At 41.4% G+C, this 25,599-nt stretch overlaps 2 protein-coding genes across 3 annotated transcripts in view; both read right to left on the bottom strand.

Annotated features, from left to right (window-relative positions):
- Positions 1-7,405, bottom strand: part of gas7b (growth arrest-specific 7b) — a 57,531-nt gene extending 50,126 nt beyond the window's left edge. For both annotated transcript variants that reach the window (XM_035144900.2, XM_035144901.2), the window contains exon 1: positions 7,032-7,405. In XM_035144900.2, coding sequence (XP_035000791.1) covers positions 7,032-7,211 — 180 coding nt within the window. In that variant the 5' untranslated portion in view covers positions 7,212-7,405. The remainder of the gene's footprint in view (positions 1-7,031) is intronic.
- A 3,548-nt stretch (positions 7,406-10,953) lies between these two features.
- On the bottom strand, positions 10,954-23,888 carry LOC118100138 (myosin heavy chain, fast skeletal muscle). Its single transcript, XM_035144896.2, has 38 exons — positions 23,685-23,888; positions 23,315-23,458; positions 21,835-21,991; positions 21,692-21,719; positions 21,494-21,602; positions 21,302-21,394; positions 21,162-21,225; positions 20,981-21,079; positions 20,756-20,859; positions 20,537-20,675; positions 20,240-20,358; positions 19,928-20,077; positions 19,676-19,846; positions 19,280-19,586; positions 19,122-19,198; positions 18,965-19,052; positions 18,757-18,874; positions 18,552-18,675; positions 18,082-18,218; positions 17,703-17,958; positions 17,349-17,591; positions 17,091-17,267; positions 16,865-17,010; positions 16,690-16,780; positions 16,214-16,603; positions 16,003-16,129; positions 15,790-15,908; positions 15,014-15,210; positions 14,738-14,921; positions 14,017-14,182; positions 13,700-13,824; positions 13,299-13,607; positions 13,004-13,207; positions 12,450-12,575; positions 12,123-12,293; positions 11,828-12,028; positions 11,620-11,751; positions 10,954-10,971 (listed from the first exon to the last, which is right to left on the bottom strand). Exons 1-38 carry the CDS (start codon positions 23,886-23,888, stop codon positions 10,954-10,956), a joined length of 5,814 nt encoding a protein of 1,937 aa, XP_035000787.2.
- Between the last annotated feature and the right edge of the window lie 1,711 nt (positions 23,889-25,599).

The following is a 25,599-nucleotide window of genomic DNA, read 5'->3' as shown; positions in this document are numbered from 1 at the left end:
AAACTGACCTGCTGCCACAGCAGACCTGTATTTTTCAAGCATTTCTGTTTCCCATTAAAAAAAAACTTCTCCAACAGCCCTCCGTGACAGCTTTAATGTGTGAATACCTCAAATCTATTCTTCAGTGTCAAAACAAACAGAAGATTGTGGTTAACAAGGTGTTTTCAGAGAAGCCACGGAGGGCTCTTCACTTCCCCCGCTGATATTTCACAGTTCCATTCTGAATTCGTTCCACGACAAGAAATGAGTGTATTTTGGAACGACGTCATCAGAGGAGGGGTGGTGTTGGTTTTCCAGCGTGTCGGGGAAGCACCTGGCCGTGTGCTGGAGGCTCTACAGCAGTGGTGTGACCCCCACATACCACTACAGGGATTATGCCAGGCTAAATCACCATCTAAAGACCACCACCCCCAAAACACCCCATGCCACTCGCTCTCCGCTCTACACTTTCATAATAAACACAGCTGACACTCCACCAGGAGAAGCATTAGGGAGACAAAGTGGCTCTCCATAATTTACAGCTCTTTGCAAATTGCTTACAGTAGTTCCCCTGGCACACTGTAATTCACACGGAGGAGAAACAATACATGGTGCTGTAATAATAATAATAATGTGAGACCGATATTAACATTTGGGAAAATCAACATTACCTCATCTCTACAGTGACTGGCCTCTTCAAGTGGAAGAAAAAAGTCACAACTGACTGTGCAGTACATGGCAACCTGCACTGATATAATCCATTTGGAGGAATAAGGGGGGGGGCATGTCCCTCTAGATGCCCCCTGACAGGTCCAGCTGCAGGGCCTACATGTTAACTGCCCGTGTGGATATTTCAACACATGTATGTTACTAACATATGTAGGATTGGACGATATGACCTCAAATTTAGACCATGGTGGTGACTAAATTAGATTACTGTATTCAAAACAGAATTCCACCTCTTTTTCACTCTATTTGAAACAATGATTTTCAAAAAAAAAAAAGACGTGTTGGCGTGGCCTACATGTGTCATGATGTATAGGCTGATTCATAAATGTACCATGATTCATTCTCGAATAAGTAGTAATAGCTATGCTGTGAGTGTTGTTCTGAGCTGTAAGTGTATTGCCGAGCAACCGCCCAAAAAAATATTGTGTTTACTGTTGTTTGCTTCACTTTAAAATAAAAGGGGCCACATCATTTACGACCTGACAACAACGATGGGAATTACGTCACGTTAGCATAATTTGGATTTATTGGACTATATAATTTCATAATTTGGACTGTGTTTCAGTTAGCTTTAGTTCTTCACTTTAGAAGTCAGCATCAAAGAATTCTGACTAATGAAGAAAATCGAAGTATCTTAACTCTGTGAAAAAACTTTTTTCACTCCAAACTTTTTAGATCCCCCACCAGCAATTATATAACAAATGAAATGCCATCTTCCAGACAAGCATTTATCTTTATCAGCAAATACAGTCTTCGTGCATCGTTTGGATTTCGTCATACAGTGCAGAATTCCCGAAAATAATTACAGCTCCAGCTACAGAGCCGCTGAAAAGTACCAAGACTTCACACAAACATCAGCCTTATCACATGAATGTTATTCAATGACACAGCAAAAATGCATTCAAGATTTAGTATCAAGTTTTTATCTGTTTCTTTACAAAAATAGAAACTGTAGAACGGCAGAAAGAGTTGTTACTTGGTCCAATGACATTCCACTTATCTGAGGCATCCTTCTGAAATACCAGCTGATAAAGGTGAAAAATTCCCTTTTTTTTTACGTGGGTAAAAAACGCTGTGTTTCTGACTCACTTACAGTAAATAGATGGAACCTGGTAATAAGACATTACTCCATGGAATGATGGAGCAACAGAGCAATAGCACAGAGCCAGACTTGGTCACGAAGACTTTCCCAGCATTTAAACATCTGTCTGGAAACAGTGAGGACAGCTCCAGACACCACGGGGTGGCTGACAAATTATTTTCAAGCAGGTTGATTTAAAGACTGAATCAGCCCAATTATGATAAAAGAAACCAAACAGTTCTCATTTATTCCAGTCTGTTTTGGACAATATCTTCCATTCAGCTGCTCTGGGTGACATCATGGAGTCGTCAGGCAGAAACCCATGGTAACCAGGACGTCTCTCTTTTCTTTTGGTTTCCTCCTCATAAGTTGAACACTGAGCACTAATGAGCCAACCACTAATATCACTCTCTATCCTTTATGACTCATGGCGTTCAGGACGTGTTGCTTTACAGGAATACAATGTTCTGCTTGAGTCAATTAGATAAGCTGTCCAACTGCCAAGTCTCACTCATGGGACCTCATTCTATATCTGATATCCATTGAGCGAAAGGATCACAGTGTTCTCTCTCAAATCAGCACCTTGAACAAGACACTAAGGAGGTGACGATGTTTCTCCGGCTACCTCGTTCAGACATCAGAACAATCACTAATAACTGTCTTCTTTTTACATTATCTTCTTACTTTTTCCAACTTTTTACTCATTGTCTTGTTCACTTTCTATCCAAGATCAAGATGGCAAGATCAATACATCTATCTGTCACACCTCTCTGTCTATCTGTTAGAGACCCCTCCCATTAAAACCTTGTTAACATGTCTTTTTGACATGAGTTTTTCCATCTTAGAACTGCAGTTAACCAATAAAAGTCCCAAAGAAATAATGGACAGCTAGTTCTTCATATGACACCAACCCAAGGAACCAATCCCATCAACTTAAGAGGGTTTTCCCTGTAATTTCTCCAGAGCAAACCTCCGTTACCCTTCATTTGGCCGCAGTACTACAAGGGCTATCAGAAGAGAAGCCAGGTGGAGATACTTTGCAAACAAACTTCGCTAAGTTAGCTTAGTCAGAGATGGAGATTCAAACCAGGCTTTATCTGACGTTAGCAGCACATTATTAGCTGTTTGATAACGGAGTCGAGCCAAAGACTCATGTTATTATCCTTTTTTTTGTCAATGTTGTAGACAGCGACATATAAAATTTGAGATGCTCCGATACCAGCATAAGAAATGCCTACAATAATTGGTAAGTATGCAAATCTATGTCCAGATCCCATCCAATATCTGTAAAGTAGCTTAACTCAAATATAACTGCAATTGTCTTTTACCACTACAAGTTATGTAGTCACAATTATTATGGTGTATAATACAACAAAGTATAAGATGAGCACAAGTAAAGAAGAGGCGTTGGAGAAGTGACTCAGTAACATCAGCTTTACAGTAATACTACATCTTTCTAAAGTTTTCTAACATTGGCTACTGGACCATGTTAGACTGCAGCAGTAAATCCTTTAAGAGTATCAAACTTGAAAAGGCTTCTTATGAATTCAAATGTTCGTTTTTAAGTCGGATGATTGAATTATGCCGTTATTAGAAGACAGTCAAACTTCGAAGCAGCATCAAGTGTTGCTCTGTGAGAATCGGCCGCACTGGAGGGTGAAGCACCAGGCAGCAACAGGTTCTGAATGATGCATTATGCTTGGAAGAATGGGTCTGTTTGTAGAACAAAGCCCCAGCGCTGAGGATGACAACAGAGCCAGACGAAGGCTCCATTGTCAGCTGGGGAATTTACACAAATCCTTGTCAAGGTGATTAGCACACATAGGCCGGAATTTATGATCATTAGCAAATATATGAAGTGAGGCAACGGAGTTGAGCAACATCCTGAATGAGTGGTGGGGATTTCCTTAAAAGCCCGAAAGAGTTTGGAGTAAATAACCAGAATGAGGAAATGGAGAACCGGCTTTTTGTTCCACTCTGCCATCCCAGATTAACCGCTGTAATACTGATAGTGAAACTGAAGTCAAACAGGCAAACATTTCAACCAATAAAGGTAATCCATATCAGTTTTGATGTCTGCATCTCTATCAGCATATATAATACACAAGAAGAAAATGCAGAGACAGTCATAGAAGGCAGTGTTATTTATTTATTCAGTTTTGGCATAATTTAATTTATCCTAAAATCAAACCGTGACTTCCTCACACCACTTTAGATGCACATGAGGTGAAACTATACCTTACATCAGTAGAGATGCAGCGTGGAACAGGTGAAGCTGAAGGTTCAAAGCCGTGAGGAGTCATAGTCTCCCACCCACCCACCCACCCACCTTCATTTCTACTGTCATTCTGCTCTTTTCCACTGGTTATTTTTAGGCCCAGAGAACAGGAGAGAGTGACAGGAAAAGGTGTGTCCTGAGAATCTGAACCCACAACACCACATTCAAGCATTCGATGCAAGCGGCCGACCACAGAAACTCGATGTGTGATAAAAACAGAGCCAAGATCCGATTAGCGTGCTGCTGCCGTTGCTTGTTTTGGTCTATCTTTAGGGCTTAGGCTGTTATCTATCTTTGCATCAGTGCTTATTAAAGAAAAAAAAAGTCTGTGCACCCAGCTGAGGGATCAGAGTGAGTTCAGTGTGTGATGGAGTTCACGCAGTTGTCATGGAGATTATAGCCAAACCAACACTGGATTTTTGAGGCCAATATAGATATTGGAGATATGGTAGTGTCAGTGCAGGTATCAAGATATTTAAGCATAGAAGTATTGTGACAACACCAGAGGCAACGCAAAGCAGCGTTGACCAATCAAATACTTGCAAAGCCCACAGCGTGACGTGAAACGCTGCATTACTACAGTTTGCCTCACAATCATCTTGATAAGCCTTTAGATTCATAGAGACATTTGACTTCCTGGGTCATATATTAATTAGAGCCCAACAAATATGCATTTTTTAGGGTAAAAAAATTAAGAAATGTCCATATATTGGTCAATATATATATATATATACATCTTAAAAAATGTCAATGATTCCTAAGGTATAACACTTTGGGGTGCGTGGGTTTCCCCTGGGTACTCTGGCTTCCTCCCACAGTCCAAAGACATTTAGATTGGGGGTTGGGTTGAGTGGAGACTCTAAATTCACAGTAAGTGTGAATGTGAGTGTGATTGGCTGATTGTCTCCGTATGCTGGCTGTCTGATTCGCTGGTGACCCCGCCTCCCCGTCAGCTGGGATTGGCTCATGCTCCCTGTGACCCTCAAAGCATTAGAGGTATAGATGATGGATGGATGGATTCCTGAGATGTCATTATCGAACCCTTACGACAAAGACATGTAATTGAAGCTTAACATTGTACAAGTTAAACAAAATCATCATTGTAAATAACTATTATTTAAACTTAAAATTTAAACCAGACCTTGAATTAAGAAAATAAACATAATTCTAAAATAAATCGAAACATAAATGCTCTTTTTCCTGCATAGTTTTTTCTGAAAAAATATTTTTTTTCATATTGGAAGGTATCAGCAGATGTAAACGCAGACACCGACATGTTTGTGAAAGGTTGATATCGGCAGATTTCTATCATTCGCCCACAAACCAAGTCCACTGCAGAGCACTAATGTGGGCCTGTAGTAAACAGACCCACAACCCAGTGGTTTACAAGCCTAACAAATCCTCACGTTTGACACTGACAAATGATGTGGGGTTTTTTTTCTCAGGTTTAACCCTTCGGCAGAATCGGCACTCAGGTCTGCACTACACTAAATTCTCAATCCCACCCTGGTTAACCTTTCCCGTTCACTTCACCGTGTGAATCACAGCACACCTCACAGATACGTGAGCTGTTGCAGACGACTACAACTCAGGCATCTCGCTCATCCACACTTCAGCGCGGTGAGTGCCTGATGAAAACGGGTTCTCCTGCTGCCTCACCCATCAACTCCATTCCTGCCCTGGTCTGAGAGAAGATAAGGGACGCTGCTCTTCAACCATCTGGTGCTACAGGTTTGTGTCTCCACGCCCGACCGGCGCTAGGGGCCGGATCTAAATCAGCACAAGCCCAGAACCGGGGCACAAATCGCTGGTGTCACTCAGTCACGAATCATGTTTCTGTATCTTCTCACACTCATAGTGGAGAAGTGATAAAAATGGCAGCAGCCCTGGTGCCATCGCTGAGGATGCTGGCACGGTGCCCTCCCCTTTTTGGATACAGGCTGATTATGACTAACTGTCAGAATGCTGGGTGGTGTCCCCGACTCCACCACAAACTCCAATCTTCTCCAGTATTTCAAACCCACAGTCAAACACGCTGAACTCAAACGAAAGAATTTCTTCATGAGAGACATGTTTTCTGAGATACAGCAGGAGCCGTGTTTCTAAATCTAAATTCTCTTGAGCATAAAGGGGGCTGCTGGGTGCTGGGTGGGGACAGGAGGAGTTGACCATGGGGAGAGAGAGAGAGAGAGAGAGAGAGAGAGAGAGAGAGAGGGAGGGAGCGGTAGAGAGAGCAGCATGCCCTGTGCATTCACACGCACTGAGAGGAGACCTGAGTATTTCAGAGGAATGTGTGTGGAATGAGGAAGTGTGCAGCTGCTCGGGCTGCTGGGAAGGTTAGAGTTAATCTGATAAGCCCAGCACGGGAAAACTATTTATTAGTGCATCACTTAGTACTGTCTTTAACTTCCGCTGTGTGTGTGTGTGTGTGTGTGTGTGTGTGTGTGTGTGTGTGTGTGTGTGTGTGTGTGTGTGTGTGTGTGTGTGTGTGTTTTCCAGGTATCCTGCCACTTTATGGGGACTTCTCTTTTTAACATGGGGACTTCTCATTTTGATGGGGACAAAAAGGCAAGTCCCCAAAATGTAAATCAATACAATTTTAAGACGAAGACATGTTTCAAGATTAGGTCAAAGTCAGGTTTAGGTTACAGTTAGGTTTAAGCAAGTAGTTACCATGATTAAGGTTTGTCTTCAGGAAATCAATGCAAGTCAACGTGATGTCCACTGAAGTCATGGAGACATGACTGTGTGTGTGTGTGTGTGTGTGTGTGTGTGTGTGTGTGTGTGTGTGTGTGTGTGTGTGTGTGTGTGAGACAGAAAAACCCACAAGTGATATAAGTTCGTTTTCAAAACAAGAATTTCAACAGCCAAGTCAAAACTCCTGAAGAAAATATTGATCCAATTAAGATCCAATTAAGTTCGGTATGAAGTCGACATAATGATGTAAAGGAAATTGAGTCTTACCTCCAGCACTTGGACATAACTGGCAGGGAACCAGCCTCTGGTTCCATCCTTCTCTCCCTCCCACCATCCTCCGGGCACAGCCTGCACCACCTTGATAACGTCCCCGGCCTCGAAGCTCAGTCCCTGCTGGTGCTGCTCCCCGGTGAACGGGTACAAACTTTTACAGTACGATCCAGACATGGCCGGCGTGAAGCGAGGAGGAAACAGGACAAAACAAAAGCCTCCTCTCTCTGACAGAGTGTGTGTGTGTGTGTGTGTGTAGCTGGTGGAGGTGCGGAGTGAAAGTTGGAGTGAAGTTGGTGAACAGGTTCTCCTCCTCTTCTCTCAGCGCTCTGCTCTGCTCCTCAGCCTCAGTGAGGACTCATCACACACACTGCAACACACACACACTGCAACACAGGGAGGAGAGGAAGCCAGAGGACGGGCCTTCAAAATAAAAGCACACAGCCTCGCAAGCTCACAAACTTATTTTTCTTCTCTCTCCATGACAAGTACATGTATGTATGTATGTATGAATCGATCAATTTTATTTGTATAGCCCACATTCCCAAATCACAATTTGTCTCATAGGGCTTAAAGGGCTAGTTCACAGAAAAATGAAAATACACTCTTTATCTACTCACTACTATGCCGATGGGGGTGTGGGTGAAGTGTTTGAGTCCACAAAACACTTTTGGATTTTCAGGGGTAAACAGCGTTGCAGCCAAATACAATACAATTGAAGTAACTTGTGAATTTTTCTTTAAAGAGATTTCAGCCACACAGTTGTAATGTAAATGGATTTTGGTCCATAATGCTCTGCAGCACTTTTCCTGAAAGTAAGAAGTTAAAAGTTTGTTGAAGGACTCTGCCTGAAAAAATTTCACAGCCCAAAATAGTGCTTACTAACAGAATATACTGGATTTACAAAGGCGAGTATAAACAGCTATTAAACATCCCCTAACATAACAGAAATACTATCAGTAAAAAGTACAAACTTTTTTTCTATTCCCAAAATTTCAGATAAAAAAAAAACACACAATAAATTTAAAAACAAAACCTGAAAGATAACTATTTGGAAAGGAGCCATTTTTTTCGACCCATCACTGACTGTAGCGTAAGTTCAACCTCTGAAACAGGACTAAAGCTGCCAGTACTGAGAGTGGCAACCTGCTGGCTGCCACAGCAGCTACTTGTTTCTCTCTGACCACATCTTTCACTGAGGCTTGTCTCCTGTCTCCCGACTCAGATTATGGCCAAAGCCAAAGGATGTGTTCAACGCTCCGAGACCCCACCCCTCATGAACTTTGATGAAAGCGTGATCTGTCCAGGACAACAGAGCTGCGAGCTGTGTGAGGAGAGACTCTCCATCAGCTTTGTAATGAGAAGGACCACATGGTAGCGCTGCACTCACATTGGAGGCTTCAATGGAATGCGGTGATGTCACATGATGCCAAATTGGATTGTTGTTCCTTTGCTTTGCTTTGCTTGTGCTGTGTGTCTTTTTGTGTCTTTTTAAGTGGTGGCCCAGGCACGAACCAATCAAATTGCTCCTAAAGAAATAGTCAAGCCAATCATATCGCGTTAATGCAAATACTGGTGAACCTGATATACAGTATGTTCATGTGGTTGTGGATTTTATTTCACAACTTTCCTTTTATTATTGCATTGACAGCTAACAAGGCATAGTATGTAAGCCTATGGCTATATTGTGTGTCCCGAGCAGGAAACTGTGATTGGTTGTTGTCGTTATGACGACCACACCAGCACCGAGCATCAGGAACATTCAAGTGTTAACACAACATGTACGTGTGAGTCCTACGTGACTGTAGATGCTTTAATAGTAGAACTAAACAATTTCTAATGTAATATATCTGTCCTACAGTCAGAACAGCGTTTAATTTTTGCTGTTCAATTAATGATTGATTATTTATACATATTTGTATAATTTTTTATTTATATATTTTATTGAGACTCATACACTGTCATATTTCCAATATTTTTTTTCTTTAGATGAAAGAAGAAGAAGAAAAGAGGAAAAATATGATAACAGAGGACCGAATCACCTCAGCTGGTCTCTTGACAAATAATCTCAATAACATAAATCATATGTTATACTATGTTATTCTTGTAATTGGTTTGAAGACATTTTTAGTAGTGAATATTTTTTACGAGTTATATTAATTACTTGAAGCTGCAAATTTGAATTTAAAAGTGTAGTGGCAGAGAATTGTCACCACATCAAACTTGTTAGTTACAGCTGATGGTAAAAAAATATCCCATTTCGTGGCTAAAAATACAGATGTTATTCTGAACAATTCTCAAAAACAGAGATAATATTAGAATAGAATATTAATGTTAACTTCCTCATGTGGACACCGACACTATTTCACATTTGCTTGAAGAATAAATACACAGCTTTTAACAGCCTGTAGGGCGGCTGTGGCTCAGGGGGAAGAGTGGGTCGTCCAACAACCAGAAGGTTTGCAGTTTGATCCCAGTCATCCCGTTTGAATAATGATAGAGAAAGTGTTGCACATAGATAATCTCTAATCTCTACATAGATGAAGTGTATGAATGTGTGCATGTAAAACAAAACTGTACGGTAAAGAGGGGTCAACTCCCCAGGGTGGCTAAAAATGATGATTTAATAATAATACCAGCGCAATTGAATTACTAATAAATAACTTCTACACACACATGCAGAGTTGAAAGAACGTGGGAATTCAAAGCGGCCCACTGCAATCTTTGACCTTGGCCTCCTTGTCCATTAATGCGTCTCTCACTGGTCATGTCTGTCTTTAAAATACTGTGAAACAACCTGAACCAGAACTGCTTCTCTGGAGCTGTGGCGTCACCAGTACAGAATGCTGGTGACTTAATCCTGAGGCTTTCTTCCTCTTTCTTCCTCCACACATCATGTCTTGTTCGAGGGAGCCCTCTAGCTGTTGGTACTGTAGCAATCTACATGATATCAGAATACTGACGGCACTGAGACAAATCTCAGGCTTGGATTAAACTGACATTGAGTCTTTTATGTCTTACTGGTAAGAGCCACTGGATTATGAGATACTGAGAGGACACAGGCAGAGAGATGATGTGACACATGCCACATTTAGTGACATTTTCCACATGATTAGGGAAACTCAACTTAAACATTGTGATTTTGCCAATAAAAACTCTGCATAGCTGTGAGGATGGAAGAAGTGCCGATGGGTATTTATTTCCATGTCAGGTGTTAACTTCTAATCTGGGTCTCAGACACTTGAGATTCCTGTAATAATGAGGATTTAAAGTCCCTGGCGAAGAAATAACAGAGCAACAAAACAAAGCAGCTCAGAATCCCTCTGTCCGATGTGCAAAACAAACAGCGCCAAGGGTGGAGTGACACGGCTAAATACATGCTCGTTGGTCCATGTTTGTCTTCTGATTATACTGGTGCAATCACGGTTAATCCACAGCTCTCATGCTAGCATTAGGTATGGTATAGATGAGTTACAGTGGAGAGGAGGGCTATTTTAACGCGAGTTGCAAATGTCAGCAGGCGTTGTGCTGGGATCTGCCCTGATCTCTGCAAACAGTTGCTCAAATCTGAGGCTAGCTGAACACACTGAGGGGGATTTAGACAAATCACAAAGCTAATTAGCACTACAAAGCTTAGAGTAGTCTGCTAATACAGCAAGGGCCATGACGAAAGTTTCCATTCATTCGTGTTGATATCAGACAGACGTGGATACGGACTGATTATTGTGTGGGCAGCTGGAAAATGCCAATAAGACTTCCGAGGCTGTCATTAGATTGTAGGGAAAAAATCTGACAAAGCATCTGCTTCACACAACTTTATTCTGCTACAGTTTCACTGCAAAACAATGAGGCTTGTTAACTTTACTGAGCCTCTCTACATAAGCACTTGCAACTTGAGGATGTGCCATCACTGCCAGGCCTACTCAGATTCACCAGCCTGAGAAGGAGATAGAGGAAGGAAAGGAAAGAAAAAAATATATTTGTAACTATCTACTGTGACCATTTAGATGTCTAACCCCTAACCCTAACCCTAACCCTAAAACTTATGGACGGATTATCACTAAACTTGGTGGGAGGAATCGAGACGGGTCAGGGAAGAAAAGGTTACATTTTGGCGTGTACTTTCTCTCCACTTTTCTTTCAAACATACAGACGTTGTAATGGGGACAAATATTTATGAGTTTGTGCAATTGAGTGCAGATCCAAATAAAAATACAGATCTAGTAAGATATTTTAAAATTAAAAATATGATCCCTTTATGTCATTGTTTCAATCAGTCCTCATAGGTTCAGTATTTGTCTCGTTCACAAACCATAACCTCTGCAACCACTGACATATACAAGTGTTCCCGTCTATGTGAAAGCTGACACATGTGCTCTGAGACTTTAATTTGTCCATCCAACCATTATCTATATCGCTTATCCTTTGAGAATCATGGGGCGGCTTGAGCCAATCCCAACTAACATTGAGTGAGAGGTGGTGTGCACCCTGGACAGGTCAGTTTATTGATCATTTTTGATACAATGATCAAACTGAAAAAGAACTGAAACAAACCAAACTTAAATAAACTCGTGTTGATAGTTACCTTTGCAAAGTCTCGGCTCTTGGTTCTCATCTTGTTGACCTGGGACTCGGCGATGTCTGCTCGCTCCTGCGCCTCCTCCAGCTCATGCTGCACCTTCCTGAGCTTAGCAAGATAAATGTTGGCCTGCTCGTCCTGTAGGAACAAAAACACAATAAGCTCAGGTGTAAACATGATCAAAAAACGTTCTTATTTGATGAGAAGGTCTTACAGCTTCCTCATTGTGCCGCTTGTATGCCTTGACTTTGAGTTGCAGCTTGTCCACCAGGTCCTGAAGTCTCAAAACGGTCTTCTTGTCCTCTTCAGTCTGGTAAGTGAGCTCCTTGACTCTCCTCTCGTATTTACGGATTCCCTTGATGGCCTCCGAGGCTCTTTTCTGCTCGTTCTCCACTTCACCCTCCAGTTCACGCATCTACAAGAGAAAATCAAGACACCCGACACCCAACATCAGCTGCAGTTATTGTTTAAATGACGCTACAGAAATCTTACATGAATGAATGTGATACCCGAGTTTCCATTTTCTGGAGCTGCTTCTTGCCCCCCTTCAAAGCCATGCTCTCAGCCTCATCCAGGCGGTGCTGCAGATCCTTCACAGACACCTCCAGGTTCTTCCTCATCCTCTCCAGGTGGCTGCTTGTGTCTTGCTCTTTCTTCAGCTCCTCTGCCATCATGGCTGCCTACATCCATTGTGTTTAATTCAGAGTTTGCTTCAAAACAACAGAGCCTGAACTACTGAAGGCTGCTTGATGATTGCCTTTTCTCAAAGTTTCTAATCACACCATTTGGAATTCTAATTGCTGGATATAATTAGAGGGAAAACTTTTGATATTTACATCAGTGATGGCTTTCTTAGCTTTTTCCTCTGCATTGCGGGCCTCTTGGATTGCATCCTCCACCTCACCCTGCAGCTTGCTCACATCTGCATCCAGCTTTCTCTTAGAGTTTAGAAGACTGGTGTTCTGCAGATAAATGAAAGTCAAGAAAAGGATGGAATAAAATTAACATATACCCACAGTTTGCAGTTATGCCTCTAAACAGAAGAGCACAGAGGATATAAAGTTATGAAGTTGAAATAACTCAACTGTATCTGTAGCTCTCTGCACATAAAAAGAACTGCAACTTACATAAAAAATCTCCCTATGGCACTATTATGGTCTTAATCTCCCCATTTTTGTTCAGTGAGAAGAGATACTATCATTCAATGTCAAAACAACACTGTTCCTTCATTGCAACTATTAGACCAAAACAATCAAAATACTACATACCCTTGTTCTGGATAACAGATTTGCTTTTAGCTCCTCTTTTGGTCTCCACCATTTCCTGAGAATTGTATCTGACTCTTTGACAGCTGGAATGCTAGAAACATGCTTCTGGAAACGAGGCTCACCTGAGAGTGCAGCAGCCCAACTCTCTCGGAGGCATCAGTGAATTCCTGTTCAGCTAATTTGCGGCCTCGTTCCGACTGTTCCAGCGCAGCCCGGAGCTCCTCCACCTCTGCCTGCAAAAGGCTGCTCCTGCGCTCCACCATGGCCACCTGCTCCTTCAGGTCCTCCTGGCTGCGCAGGGCCTCATCAAGGTGAAGGGTTTGTTCCTGCAGGGAGAAATAATGATAAAAGTTCTATGATCGATCCAAAATGGGTTTCAAAAGTTATTCTAGAGAGAGGTGTTGAGCAACATTTCACTTTAAGGTGGGCCTGCATAATCCTCAGCTGCTTCTGGGCTTCAGCAGCCTGCCGATTGGAGTGGCTCAGCTGGATCTCCATCTCATTGAGATCAGTCTCCATCTTCTTCCGGACTCTCATGGCATCATTCCTGCCACGTGTCTCAGCATCCAAGGCTGACTGCATGGTTTCCACAATGCGCTGGTGGTTGCGTTTCATCTGCTCCAGCTCCTCATCCTTCTCAGCCAGCCTGCGATCGACCTCTCCTTTGACTTGAGTAAGCTCCAGCTGGACGCGGAGGATTTTGGATTCCTCATGCTCCAGAGAGGCCTGGGGTATAGATTAAGATAAATGAGAAGGAAAAATCTAAAAAAGACTCATATTTCAGGAAGTATACATTTTTTTATATCACATAGACTTACTTCAGCCTCTTCCAGAGCATTCTGGATCTCTGTCTTCTCATTTTCCGTTTGTTTCTTAGTCTTCTCAATCTCATGGATGGCTTTGCCATTTTCTCCAAGTTGTTCAGTCAGATCCAAGATTTCCTCTAAAAATACAATATTTATTTTTTCTTAACAAAATATGTATTATACTTGTTTAATGAAAACACCCTTACAAAACCCCCCTAGGCCCTATTGGTGTTTATTAATAACAATCAGATTTATTTAAAAAAAATGTGTAGGATATGAAGGATAAACCTTAAGAAAATAGCATTGTAGTATTTAGTAGTAATACACACGTTGCAGGTTTTTATTATCTCGTTTGAGAACATCAAGGTGCTCCAAAGCTTCCTCGTAAGAGTTCTTAATCTTGAAGAGCTCAGTGCTGAGGGAGCGAGACTCCTTCAGTGATCCTTCCAGCTCTGCCTGACACTCCTCATACTTCTGCTTCCACTCAGACAGAATCTGAGGAAGAGAAAAAAAATATTGGTTTGGATAAAAATGGTCCCTCGTAGTTGTTCTCTGACCTACCTCATGAGAATAATACCTTCGAGAATAACAATATAATTGATTTTTAGTTGGTTAGTTAGTTAATATTGGTGAATTGTTGTACTTAACCACAATTTAAAGGTTCAGTATGTAGAATTTAGTGACATCTAGTGTTGAAGTGTCATGTTGCAGCTGAAAACACCTCACCTAGCCCCCCCCTTCCAAACATGAAAGAGAACCTGTGGTAACCTTCCGTTGTAATAAAAACTCAAAAGGTGTTTAGTTTGTCCAGTTGGATGACTGTAAAAACCAAAGGGGTTCTATAGAGAGAGGACTCGCTCCTGATGGTGTTAATATAAAGTAATTAAATATAAAGGGCCCATTCTAAGGTACAATATAAATTTTACAATTTAATGAAAACATCACTAGGATTGTTTTATATTCAGTTTCTGCCAATAGATCCCTCTCATCTAAATCGTACACACTGAACCTTTAAGAATTTTGCATAATTAATTTGAAAGCCTTTGTTACCTTATCAAAACTTCTCTGCTTTTTATCCAAGACAGCTGCTTGAGCATTTGCCCTTTCCACATCGATCATCAGGTCCTCCACCTCTCCCTGCAGCCTCTGCTTCGTCTTCTCCAAAGACGAGCACTTGGCATTCACAGCCTCGACAGCCTCCTCAGCCTCCTGCAAACGTTGAGCAAGCTTTTTCCTGCAAATCATAAATTGAAATACCGTTAATGGTTGTCATGTATTACATTTGAAATATCTCAGGTATTTGTACATTATTAGAACAACTCTCACTTGGCCTCTTCCAGCTCCTCATTGCGCTGGATGGCATCAGTCTCGTATTTGGTTCTCCACTGGGCAATCTCACTGTTGGCCTTGGACATTGCTCTCTGCAGCTCGGCCTTGGCCTCCTGCTCCTCCTCGAACTGCTCTCTGAGCAGATCACAGTCGTGACGGGCAGATTGCAGGGCATGGGCAAAGGCATTTTTAGCCTAAAAGAAAGGTAATTATGGATGTAATTGGAAAAAAAATTCTTCATCTGTATATGTTAAATATGAAGCTAGAGCCAGAAGGCAGTTGGCTTAGCTGAGCATATACATGAAGCAGAGAGAGAGACAACTAGCAGTGTTTTGGCAGAGAGAGATAGTTCCAGTTTGTAACTTCCACAACTTGTCATTTCTGTTTGTATACTGATCAAATAAAGGAGATAGGCTTTGCTGTAGGTACTGGTGGAGGGACAGCCAATGTTCTGCTCGTGCTAGCTTTAATGGCCTATTTATAAATGTATATATTTATTTTGACATCTAACTTTCTGCATCAAAGTCAATCTGTGTATTTCTCACAATGTTAAACTATTATTTCAGTGTTCCTTGGTAACCTCAGTGCAAGGACAATTTGTGTTAAGTTAAAAAGAAAAGGCTACAAAGATGTATCCATTTTAAGGTAGCCAGAACAAGTTGAAAGTCTAGCAGAGATTCCAAGTTCGAAAAAGCAAAGGCTCCGGCTAACCAGTTAGCCTACTGACCTTCACAGATCATTAATGTAACATTGAGTGCAGTAGTGCAACAAACCTTTGTTTCTTCTTCACCCTGCCTTTTCAGTTCCTCAATTTGCTGAGTGAAGGCAAGCTTAGCCCTGGACATCTGAGAGAGTATCGCCTCTTTCTCCTCAAGAAGACGAGAGAACTCACCTGATTAATTGATGTTGGATAGAAAAATTGGAAAAGAGACAAGTGTTGGTCTTTATAAGTGTGTTGAATAATTGACAGTCACCCAGGTGCTTACCATTTTCATTCTGAAGTCTTGCCATTTGAGTATTCATTTCAGTGATCAGACGAGTGTTCTCATCATGTTTCGTCTTGTATTCACTCAGTTGGTCTTCCAAAGAGTGGCACAGCTTCTCATAATTAGTCTGATATCATTAAGAAAATAAATAAATTAAACTGTTTAGCATGTTATTTTTACTACACCCACTTACTATACTTGTGGAGCTTACCTTGGCCTTGACCATGACCTCTACGTTGCTGGACAGGTCGTCAATCTCCATCTTGTACTCACTCTTCTCCTTCTCCAGCTTCTGCTTGACTCTCTGCAGGGTGTCAATTTGCTCTCCCAGCTCAGCCACACTGTCAGCATGTTTCTTCCTCAAAGCCGCAGCAGTGGCCTCATGGTGGAGGGTTGACTCCTCAAGGTCCCGTCTCAGTTTCTGAAACTCGGTCTCTCGCTTCTTGTTCACCTCGATCTGAGCAGCGGTGGCTCCTCCGGCCTCCTCCAGCCGCTCACTGATCTCCTCCAGCTCCCTGGAAAAATCAGACCTTTGCTTTTCTACTTTAACTCTGGCCGCACGTTCCACTTCAATCTCCTCTTCCAGCTCTTCAATGCGAGCCTAGGTAAACCAACCAAAAATCAATCAAAATGTCATTCTTTGACTTTATGGAATTTCAATTTTTACATTTCTTTTTCTTCAACTACCTGAAGTTCCTTGATCCTCTTCTGAGATTGTACAGCCACACTCTGCTCATCCTCAATTTTGGCAACAAGTTGGCTGAATTCAAAGTCTTTCCTGTTATACACAAATCATATCATGTGTTTAGAGGAGATGTTAAGTATATAACAATATTTTAAGCACTGATGCGCCCATGCATACTTTTTAAGGTGTTCCTCCAGCTGTTGTTTGTCATTTTCCAGATCCATTATGGATTCCTGGGTAAGTTTAAGATCCCCTTCGAGCTTCCTTTTGGCCCTCTCGACATCCATCCGGACCTTCTTCTCTTGTTCCAGAGAGCCCTCAAGCTAACACATGCACACATTTTCAGCAAAAATCTCAAGCCACACATGCAATGATTTCCAAAGGCTACTGGCCATAGACCTACATCATCGACTTGTTGCTCCAGCTTGATCTTAGCTTTAGTCAGAGAGTTGACTTTGTCTTCCTCTGCTTGCAGGTCATCCAGTGTCTGCTGATGAGCTTCCTGAAGCGCCAACTTCTCTTTGGATAATTTGGCGATGGTGTCATCAAGAGAGGACATTTCTTCAGTCAGATTCTTCACCTGAACGCATAAAAAGAAGTAAATGTATTAGTAAATGTGATCAGTTTGGTCAGATGATTGTCCAAATGGTACAATTAGTACCTTGTTTTCAGTGGCATGTTTTTCCTTCTCTACTTTAGCCAAGGTGAGTTCCAAGTCATCAATGTCTTTCTTCAGCTCAGAGCACTCATCCTCCAGCTTCCTCTTCTTGGCAGTCAGCTCAGCATTCACCTCCTCCTCGTCCTCTAGTCTCTCACTGATTTCTTTGGTTTTAGACTCCAGCAAGATCTTGTTCTTTATCAGTCCTTCACACCTTTCTTCTGCATCTGCCAGGCTCTCACTTTCCTACTCAATAAAAGTACTCAATATTCATTTTTGTAGCATGCAGCTCTTCTTACATATGACTTACTTTAACACATGCAGTGTGACTTTGCTGTATGTTTTGCAACAACTCACAGATTGAATATGCAGACTCAAGTCATTCTTCTCCTGAAGCAGGGAAACCATTTTGGCTTCCAGCTCCCTCTTCTTGGCCTCAGCTTTGGCTAAGTCCTCCTTGCACTTGGCAAACTCCACTTTCATGATGGCCATCTCCTTCTCAGTCTCAGCACTCCTCAAGAGTGGTTTGATCTTGAAGTAGAGCTTCATCCACGGCCAGTGTTTTACATTCATGAAAGAGCGAATGTTGTACTGGATAATGTAAATGGATTCTCTGCAAAGTGACGGAGTTTGTAGTTATTGGGTTCAACATGTTTCAGCAAAATGCATAATGTCCGACAATCTTTGTAGTCAATGAAACTGAGTATCTGTGATTATATACCATAATTGTTATTACCTACTATCCATCCTGTTCCTAAGCTCCCTCCTTCTGAGAAAGCCACGGCACAAGGCTTGAGTGATGGTAATGAGGGAGGCCAGTTTTTCATCCCTCATTTCTTCTAGTAAACCCAAGAGTCCTGCTTTGAAGAACACCTGCAGAAAAAAACAAATTGTCATTATCGTTACAGTTAGTGTACTACAAATCAACAAATCTCAAAGTCTTAACATCATTTTTTTGTATAACAATTTCAAAATGCTTACAATAAAGTATGATGTGTCTGAAAATGTGTTAATACCTGTTCTAAATGGCTAGACTAGAAGCCACAGCAAAAAGCATACCCTCTTAGCTTTCCCTGGCTGCCCCCTACCCTTAAACTCTGCCCACTCTCTCATCTCAACACCTACAGTTACAAAGCTTGACATCAAAATAACCCTAACACGTTCTCTGTTTGAAATATACTGAGGCCTTTCGTCCCACTAACTTACCTTGGTATGCCCAAACTTATACTGGGTGTGATCCACATCAATAGACCCCAGGAGCTTTTCAGCAGCTTTCTTGTTGTCAATGAATTGTCCCTCAGGAATCACACTAGCATTCAGCACTTTGTACCTACAAGAAAAAGTCGGAAGAAACAATATAGTTATTAACTGATTTCTCGCAAATTTCTCTCGTCTTTGCTTTTTTTTTTACCTTTGCTTGAAATCCCCATACAGAATTCTACTGGGGAAGCCCTTCCTGCAGATTCTGATTCCTTCCAGCACTCCATTACATCGAAGTTGATGGATAACCAGATGGTGTTCCATAATACCTAAAAGTCAGCCAAAGCAATGTCATAATCAAGCTGCCTGATAAACTAGGTATGTCTGATAAGGAGTGCTTGTAACATTAGGGGAAATACCTGGGATTTTAGTTTCATTTGGAATCAGACAGCGGACAAAGTGAGGATGGGTGCTCCTGAGATTTGTCATCAGCTTTCCCAGGTTCTCCTGTAAAGGATTATTATCGTCATTATTTCACAATCATCACCACCTAATATTATTTTGGTTTGCAGTTACCCTGAAGAGGGCTGACACAGTCTGGAAGGACGAGCCCTTCTTCTTTGCTGCTTTCTTGGCAACTCCACCAGCATTTTCTAAAAAAAAAAAAAGGTTTTATAATTGGCTCAAATTCGACCCTCAAGAGAAATAAAGGTTTAAAATTTAAACAGATTTACCATCTACTGAGGAGTAGGTAGAATAGAGGAACGCCAATAGTTTGAGGCCGGCTTTCTGGTACAGCTGGACTACAGTCTCATTCAGTGGGTCCTTGTTCTTGTCTAGCCAGCCTGAGATGCTGTAGTCCACAGTGCCAGCATAGTGCACCAGGGAGAAGGTAGCCTCAGCCCTGCCTTTGACAGGCTTGGGCTTCTGGAAGTTGCCTGATTTACCAAGATGTTGGTCATACAGCTTGTTTTTGAAGGTGGTGTCTGATGCCTTGGGAAACATACACTCCTCTTCAAGGATGGAAAAGATACCCATTGGCTGTTGAAAGTGGTACAAAACAAATGTTAAACAAAAACATGAGGCATTATCCATAACTTTTCGTAATATTATGTCTGAATAAGTCAAACCTTTTCAATAAGCTCTATACAAGCAGCCAGGTCCATCCCAAAGTCAATGAACTCCCATTCAATGCCTTCTTTCTTATACTCCTCTTGCTCCAGCACGAACATGTGATGGTTGAAAAACTGTTGCAGTTTCTCATTGGTGAAATTGATACACAGCTGTTCCAGACTGTTGTACTGAAAAACAAACCCTTTTGAGTGTCATAACCATTATTGATTATGATTTCGAGTGAATGCACTGCTCGGCGCTTAACTTACATCAAATATTTCAAACCCAGCAATGTCCAGGACTCCTATAAAGAACTGTCTGGGTTGCTTGGTGTCCAGCATCTGATTAATGCGAAAGACCATCCACATAAACATCTTCTCATAGACCGATTTGGCCAAAGCCCCAATGGAGTTGTAGACCTGCACAATGGCATGTTCCAGTAAGATTAAAACACATTTTGGAAATAAAACCTCTAAACAATATAAGATATGGTTTTATGGTCAAACTGGAAGAAGAGAACCTCCTAAAGAGGCTGAAAATACACTAAAGAGTTGTTATTGCGAATGTGTTAATGGACCTACCTGCTGGACAGTTTGCCCTTTGGTCACATACTCATTCCCAACCTTCACTCTAGGGTAACACAGTGCTTTCAGCAGGTCTGCAGAGTTCAGTCCCATCAGGTAAGCTGATTTGTCAGCCACTGTTTGAAGAAGAAATATAAAATAATAGAAATACAAAGCAGAGTATGTTAAAAGGTAAGTTAGATCAAATGTAGAATATAAAAAAAATGAGTTATACCAAACATTAAAAAACATGATCGTCGTAAGAGGGAAAAAAAGAAATCAAATGATGATGGCAGAACTCTATGTAACAATTACCCTCTGTTCCATCTGGCTCTCCCTGCTCCTCTCTCTGCTTCTGCTTGAACTTCATATTCCCATAATGCATCACAGCACCTGTTAGCTTGTAGATGCCAATCCTCTCCTCTCCAGTGAAGCCGAGGGTGTCAATAGCGCTCTGGAAGCACATCGGTGAAGATGCTCCGTATGTTTCACGGTAGCAGTGATGGAAAAAAATAAATTGTATATGTGACTTACATCAGTGGCCATTAGTTCGTCACTGTCAATGATACTGGCCACACTGATCTCCCCCTGGCTGACAAACGGGAAGTCGTAGGGGTTGGTGGTGATGAGGAGAGTCTCTGGATGGGAAATTGAAGACATGCATGAATCTTGCAATATAGACACACACTGCAAAAAAAATTTGAATTTTAAAAGATTTAATATAATGCAGATAAACAAGACATTTGCCAAAACTGTTACCTATGAGCTCAGGCTTTTTGTTGGACATGATCTGGTAGAAAATATGGTAGCTCCTCTCTGAAGACAGCTGGAACGTTACTCTAGATTTTTCCAACAAATCTACCAAGAGAAGCAAGACTCACTTAAGCACAGGACTCTCACAACAAAACACTGTATACATCTCCACTGTTATCTAGCTCACAAGTTTCAATGTCTGCGGAAGCCAGTTTTCCTGTGGTTCCAAAGTGGATTCTAATGAATTTGCCCTGAAAGGGAAAAAGTAAATGAATAAGTCTGAAAATAAGTTATGGGTATTAACAAGCGTTCTATCTTTGTACTCACAAAACGCGAAGAGTTGTCATTTCTGACAGTTTTGGCATTTCCAAAAGCCTCCAGCAGTGGGTTAGCAGATATGATCTGGTCCTCCAGATTGCCCTACAGCAGCCGGAAGAAGAAAATAAGATGCAATAAATGCTGGCAATCATAATTAGTGGATGATCATTTTGCTTCATTGAAAGAAAAACATTGTCTCACCTGTAATTTTCCACTAACATCTTTTTTCCTGTCCCCAGACACTGCGATTGTCGCAAAGTACTGGATGACACGTTTGGTGTTTACAGTCTTTCCTGCACCGGATTCTCCGCTACAGTACGGGAAAAATACACGCCAGAAATGTCTTATTTCCTCTTTAGTAATAAGTGTCAACGTTAAGTTGTAGCAGCTTTAGCTTACGTGATGAGGATGGACTGGTTTTCTCTGTCTAGAAAAACCAACAACACCATGGTAATATTAAAAAGGAGCCAAGCTTAGCATCATAATCTGATAGAAAGCTGAATATAAAACGTTTATAGTTTTTTATTATTATTTGAGATTACCAGTGAGCATGAACTGGTAGGCGTTGTCAGAGATGGAGAAGATGTGTGGTGGAGCCTCCTGGCGCTTTTTGCCCCTGTAGGCCACCACCACTTCTTGGTTGTACACCGGGAGCCACTTGTAAGGGTTCACAGTGACACAGAAGAGGCCTGAGTAGGTCTACAATCAAACAAACACACAGGATTGGTTGATTTAAAAATCAAAATGTGTTTAGACATCTCGGTTAAAGCAAAATGTAAAAGATGTGTATTTTCTCATGCGAAATATCAAATGATAACTTCATATCTTTAAGTGAGTTATGTCCCTAACAAAGTCATATTTGTTATTTGAACAGTAGAATTTTACAGATCATGCTAAACCATGAAAGACGGGGGAAAAAAAGGAAAAAAAAGATATAAATTGACGTAGTAGATGCAACAGAGGTGAGATGCAACAAAGTGTATTTACTTAGTAACTGTACTTAAGTACATTTTTCATGTATCCGTACTTTACTGAAGTAGAATTATTTTGGGTATTTTTCACTTTTACTCCACAACATATAAGAGCAATTCCCTGCATTACATATTGACTTTAAGTTTAATTTTTTTCCAATGTAACCAATAACATGAGGGGGATTGATCGACTAAACCAATCAGAGTGGGCAGGTAACATCAGACCCTGCCTCCTCCTCCGGCAGCTTCACTAGTGAAGAAACAGCTGAAATATCTTCAGAAGAGGTTCACCTCTGAGACTTGTAATGATATAGTAGACCGTGGCATTAGGGAATAGGATGCACAGGGACTTGGACTTTTAATACTTAAAGTATATTTGAAAGAAAGTACTTACTTTTACTCAAGTAGAAAACGTAATGCAGCACTTTTACTTTTACTTGAGTACATTTTTGTCTAATTATTTACTTGAGTAAAATGTTTGAGTACTTCTTTCATCACTGGTAGGCAACCATACTGTTCATTATTACTGGCATTGTAAACTGTACAACCAAGGTAAGCAGGCTTCAGATTCAAAACGAGAGAGCACAGTCAAAACCCCCCCCCACAAAAATAAAAAACACACATAGCCGAGTTCTATGGACTGGTAATAGTTACAATTTCAAATCACTTGTTTGAAGAATTATTTTTCATTTGTCTGTAGATTACCTGGAACTGATTGTACTTTATACTGCTGAACCGCATACCTAACAAAAATCTTCCACTTTCAAAACAAATTCTTACAATTTTTATGATAGACATATTTTAACCAACTTATTACCTTTTCAGTGCCTACTACGATGTCCAAGATTTCCCAGTTCTATAAGTTACATGGAATGATATCTTAAATCTTCACCTTGATGTTTTTTCACTCTGGCAGTCCAGATAATGCATCTCCAGTACCATACATTACAAACCTATTCAAGCTCTGATGCCGCTCTACTCGGTCTCTGTCGAGCTCCACATTGTATCGTGTGACCAGTGACCGTCAGCAGCTGAATGTTGTGTGACTCACATAGATCATCCATGCTGCGTAACGCTCTTTGAGGTTAAACAGCACAGCGGCCTCGTTGAGGTGGGTCATCATGGCCATGTCCTCGATCTTGTCGAACTTGGGCGGGTTCATGGGGAAGACTTCATCATCCGTCACTGTAACAACCTGTGAGGGTGAGGAGCGACGTGCTCTTCATCAGGGAAATAATTCAATAATCCAGAGTGCGCCAGCACTACCCTGCTTATGCAATGAGGTATTATAAAACTGTAAGTACAGCTGATATTTTATTTTGTCTAAATAAGGTTCTGAAGGGACATGCTTAAATAATAATGTGTAAAATGGCCTAAAAACTAAATTAATTAACCCCAATGCCTCATTCACAGCTACATACCTTTCCTGTGTCGGTTTTAACGGTTGCCATGCCACCGTCCTTGATTTGCAGAATGCCTTTGGCAAACAGCTCCTTTGGATCCACTACATACACGGCAGTTTTGGCATCGAAGGGCCTGTTCTGGGCTTCGATTCTCTCCCGTTCCGGCCTCCTCAGGTACGGGGCAGCCTCCCCAAACACACTCATTTCAGCGTCCAAACTCATCTCTGGACTGCACCCTAGGGGGGACTGAAAGGAGGAGCGGTGAAAGGTTCGAAGATTGATCTTACATCAGTCTTTCTGATGAATATTAACTCTTACCTCCGTCAGCTACAGAAGATCTGCTTTTGGCTCCTCCACCTGGAGACACCTGTATCAGAACAAAGATGGAACCCCACAAGGAGAGTCTGTATATATCACAGCCCCACACAACAATGCTACAGGACAATACCGTCACCAGCAGAAGACCCTGCTGAAAAATGTGGACAGCTTTGACACTTACTGCTTTTATAAGGTTCCACTTGATGCATCAGGAGAGACAGCAAACCCCTATATTTAGGTCAAAGCTTCTAATGAATGTGGGTGGAGAGAAGTCCGATTAGCATGATTAGTCTGGCATGTGATATCATGGAGATGTCGCTGAGCTTTTGTTATAAATCTGTGGCGGGCAACAACTGCAGCTCAAGAAAAGAATGAATTCCAAGGGAGGGTGACCTCTGCCAGAGATACAGCGCTCACATGGATGCGTTAAACGTCCCAAGCGTGCAGGGACCAGCGCGCTGTTTGTTTAGCATCTTGGTCGTCATTGGGAGATTTAAAATGTACATCCCCGTGTTTGAAGAGCAAAAATTATATTACCCATTTAAGCCCTGCAGTTGTCCAAGGCGTTGTGTTCAGTTATTTAAAGTTTAAACAAATTTGCTGTCTTTCCAAGTGTGAGAAAATCCGAACCTGCTCACGTTAAGAGCTAAGAGCCGGGGGTCAACTTAGCTTAGTATGACTCGATGCTAAAAATATTTGAGTCATGATTTGTACTGCAGAATTCACTACATCATCATGAAACTTTTTCAACAAGTGGTAAAAACAAGTTATTTTATACTTAACTAATGAAGTACAATATTTGAATAAATTCACTTTATTGGTGTTGGTAGATGGCTAGCTGTCTCCTTGCACCTCTTGACCTTATGCTAGGCAAGGCTAACCACATCCAGCCTATTGACTGAATATAAAGATGGATGGCATGACAGCTCCCCAAAAGTGAAGCCAAAGTGCATTATAGGACATAAATGGGGGGCTGTGGCTGTGGGGTAGAGTGGTCGTCCTCCATCCAGAATGTCGGCGGTTCGATTCCAATCTTCCCCATCTGCATGCTGAAGTGTCCTTGGGCAAGATACTGAACCCCTAAAATGGCCCCTTATAGATTTTAAATGCACTAATTTTAAGTCGCTTTGGATAAAAGTGTCAGCCAAATGAAATGTAATGTAATGTAAACCTTGCCTCATCCATGTTAATGGTTACGACAATGACCAAACTCAAAAGTCAAAGTACACATCAAATACATTTTTCTCAAAGATGGTTTCTGTAATTTTTGGTAGTTCCTATCACTTAGATGTGTCTTCATTTTTCTGGTAAGTTTAGTTTTAATCAGTTAGCTCCATCCCCTGATCCAACCTGGTTCCAAATGAATTATCACAAGAAGGCAGTGTTCGTATCCGGGATATTTTGCCTTAATTTCTGGATAGTGGGGAAAGTGGAGACTCGACATTACAGTCCATGATACAGCCCTACATTGATGAAAGTGATGTCAATCTTCTCATCAAAGGTGTATAGTGTATGATACTTCAGACATGATTTTATATATTTATGAGTTTTCACAAAATGAACATAGAATAATTTGTCTGGCATGAGTATGATCACTTTCAAACAAAACTGCTCC

The sequence above is a fragment of the Hippoglossus stenolepis genome, chromosome 21 (assembly GCF_022539355.2).
Source record: "Hippoglossus stenolepis isolate QCI-W04-F060 chromosome 21, HSTE1.2, whole genome shotgun sequence".
In the NCBI taxonomy this organism is placed as follows: Eukaryota; Metazoa; Chordata; class Actinopteri; order Pleuronectiformes; family Pleuronectidae; genus Hippoglossus; species Hippoglossus stenolepis.
Note: the sequence above shows the minus strand (reverse complement) of the source record. Positions and strands in the feature narration are given on the sequence as shown.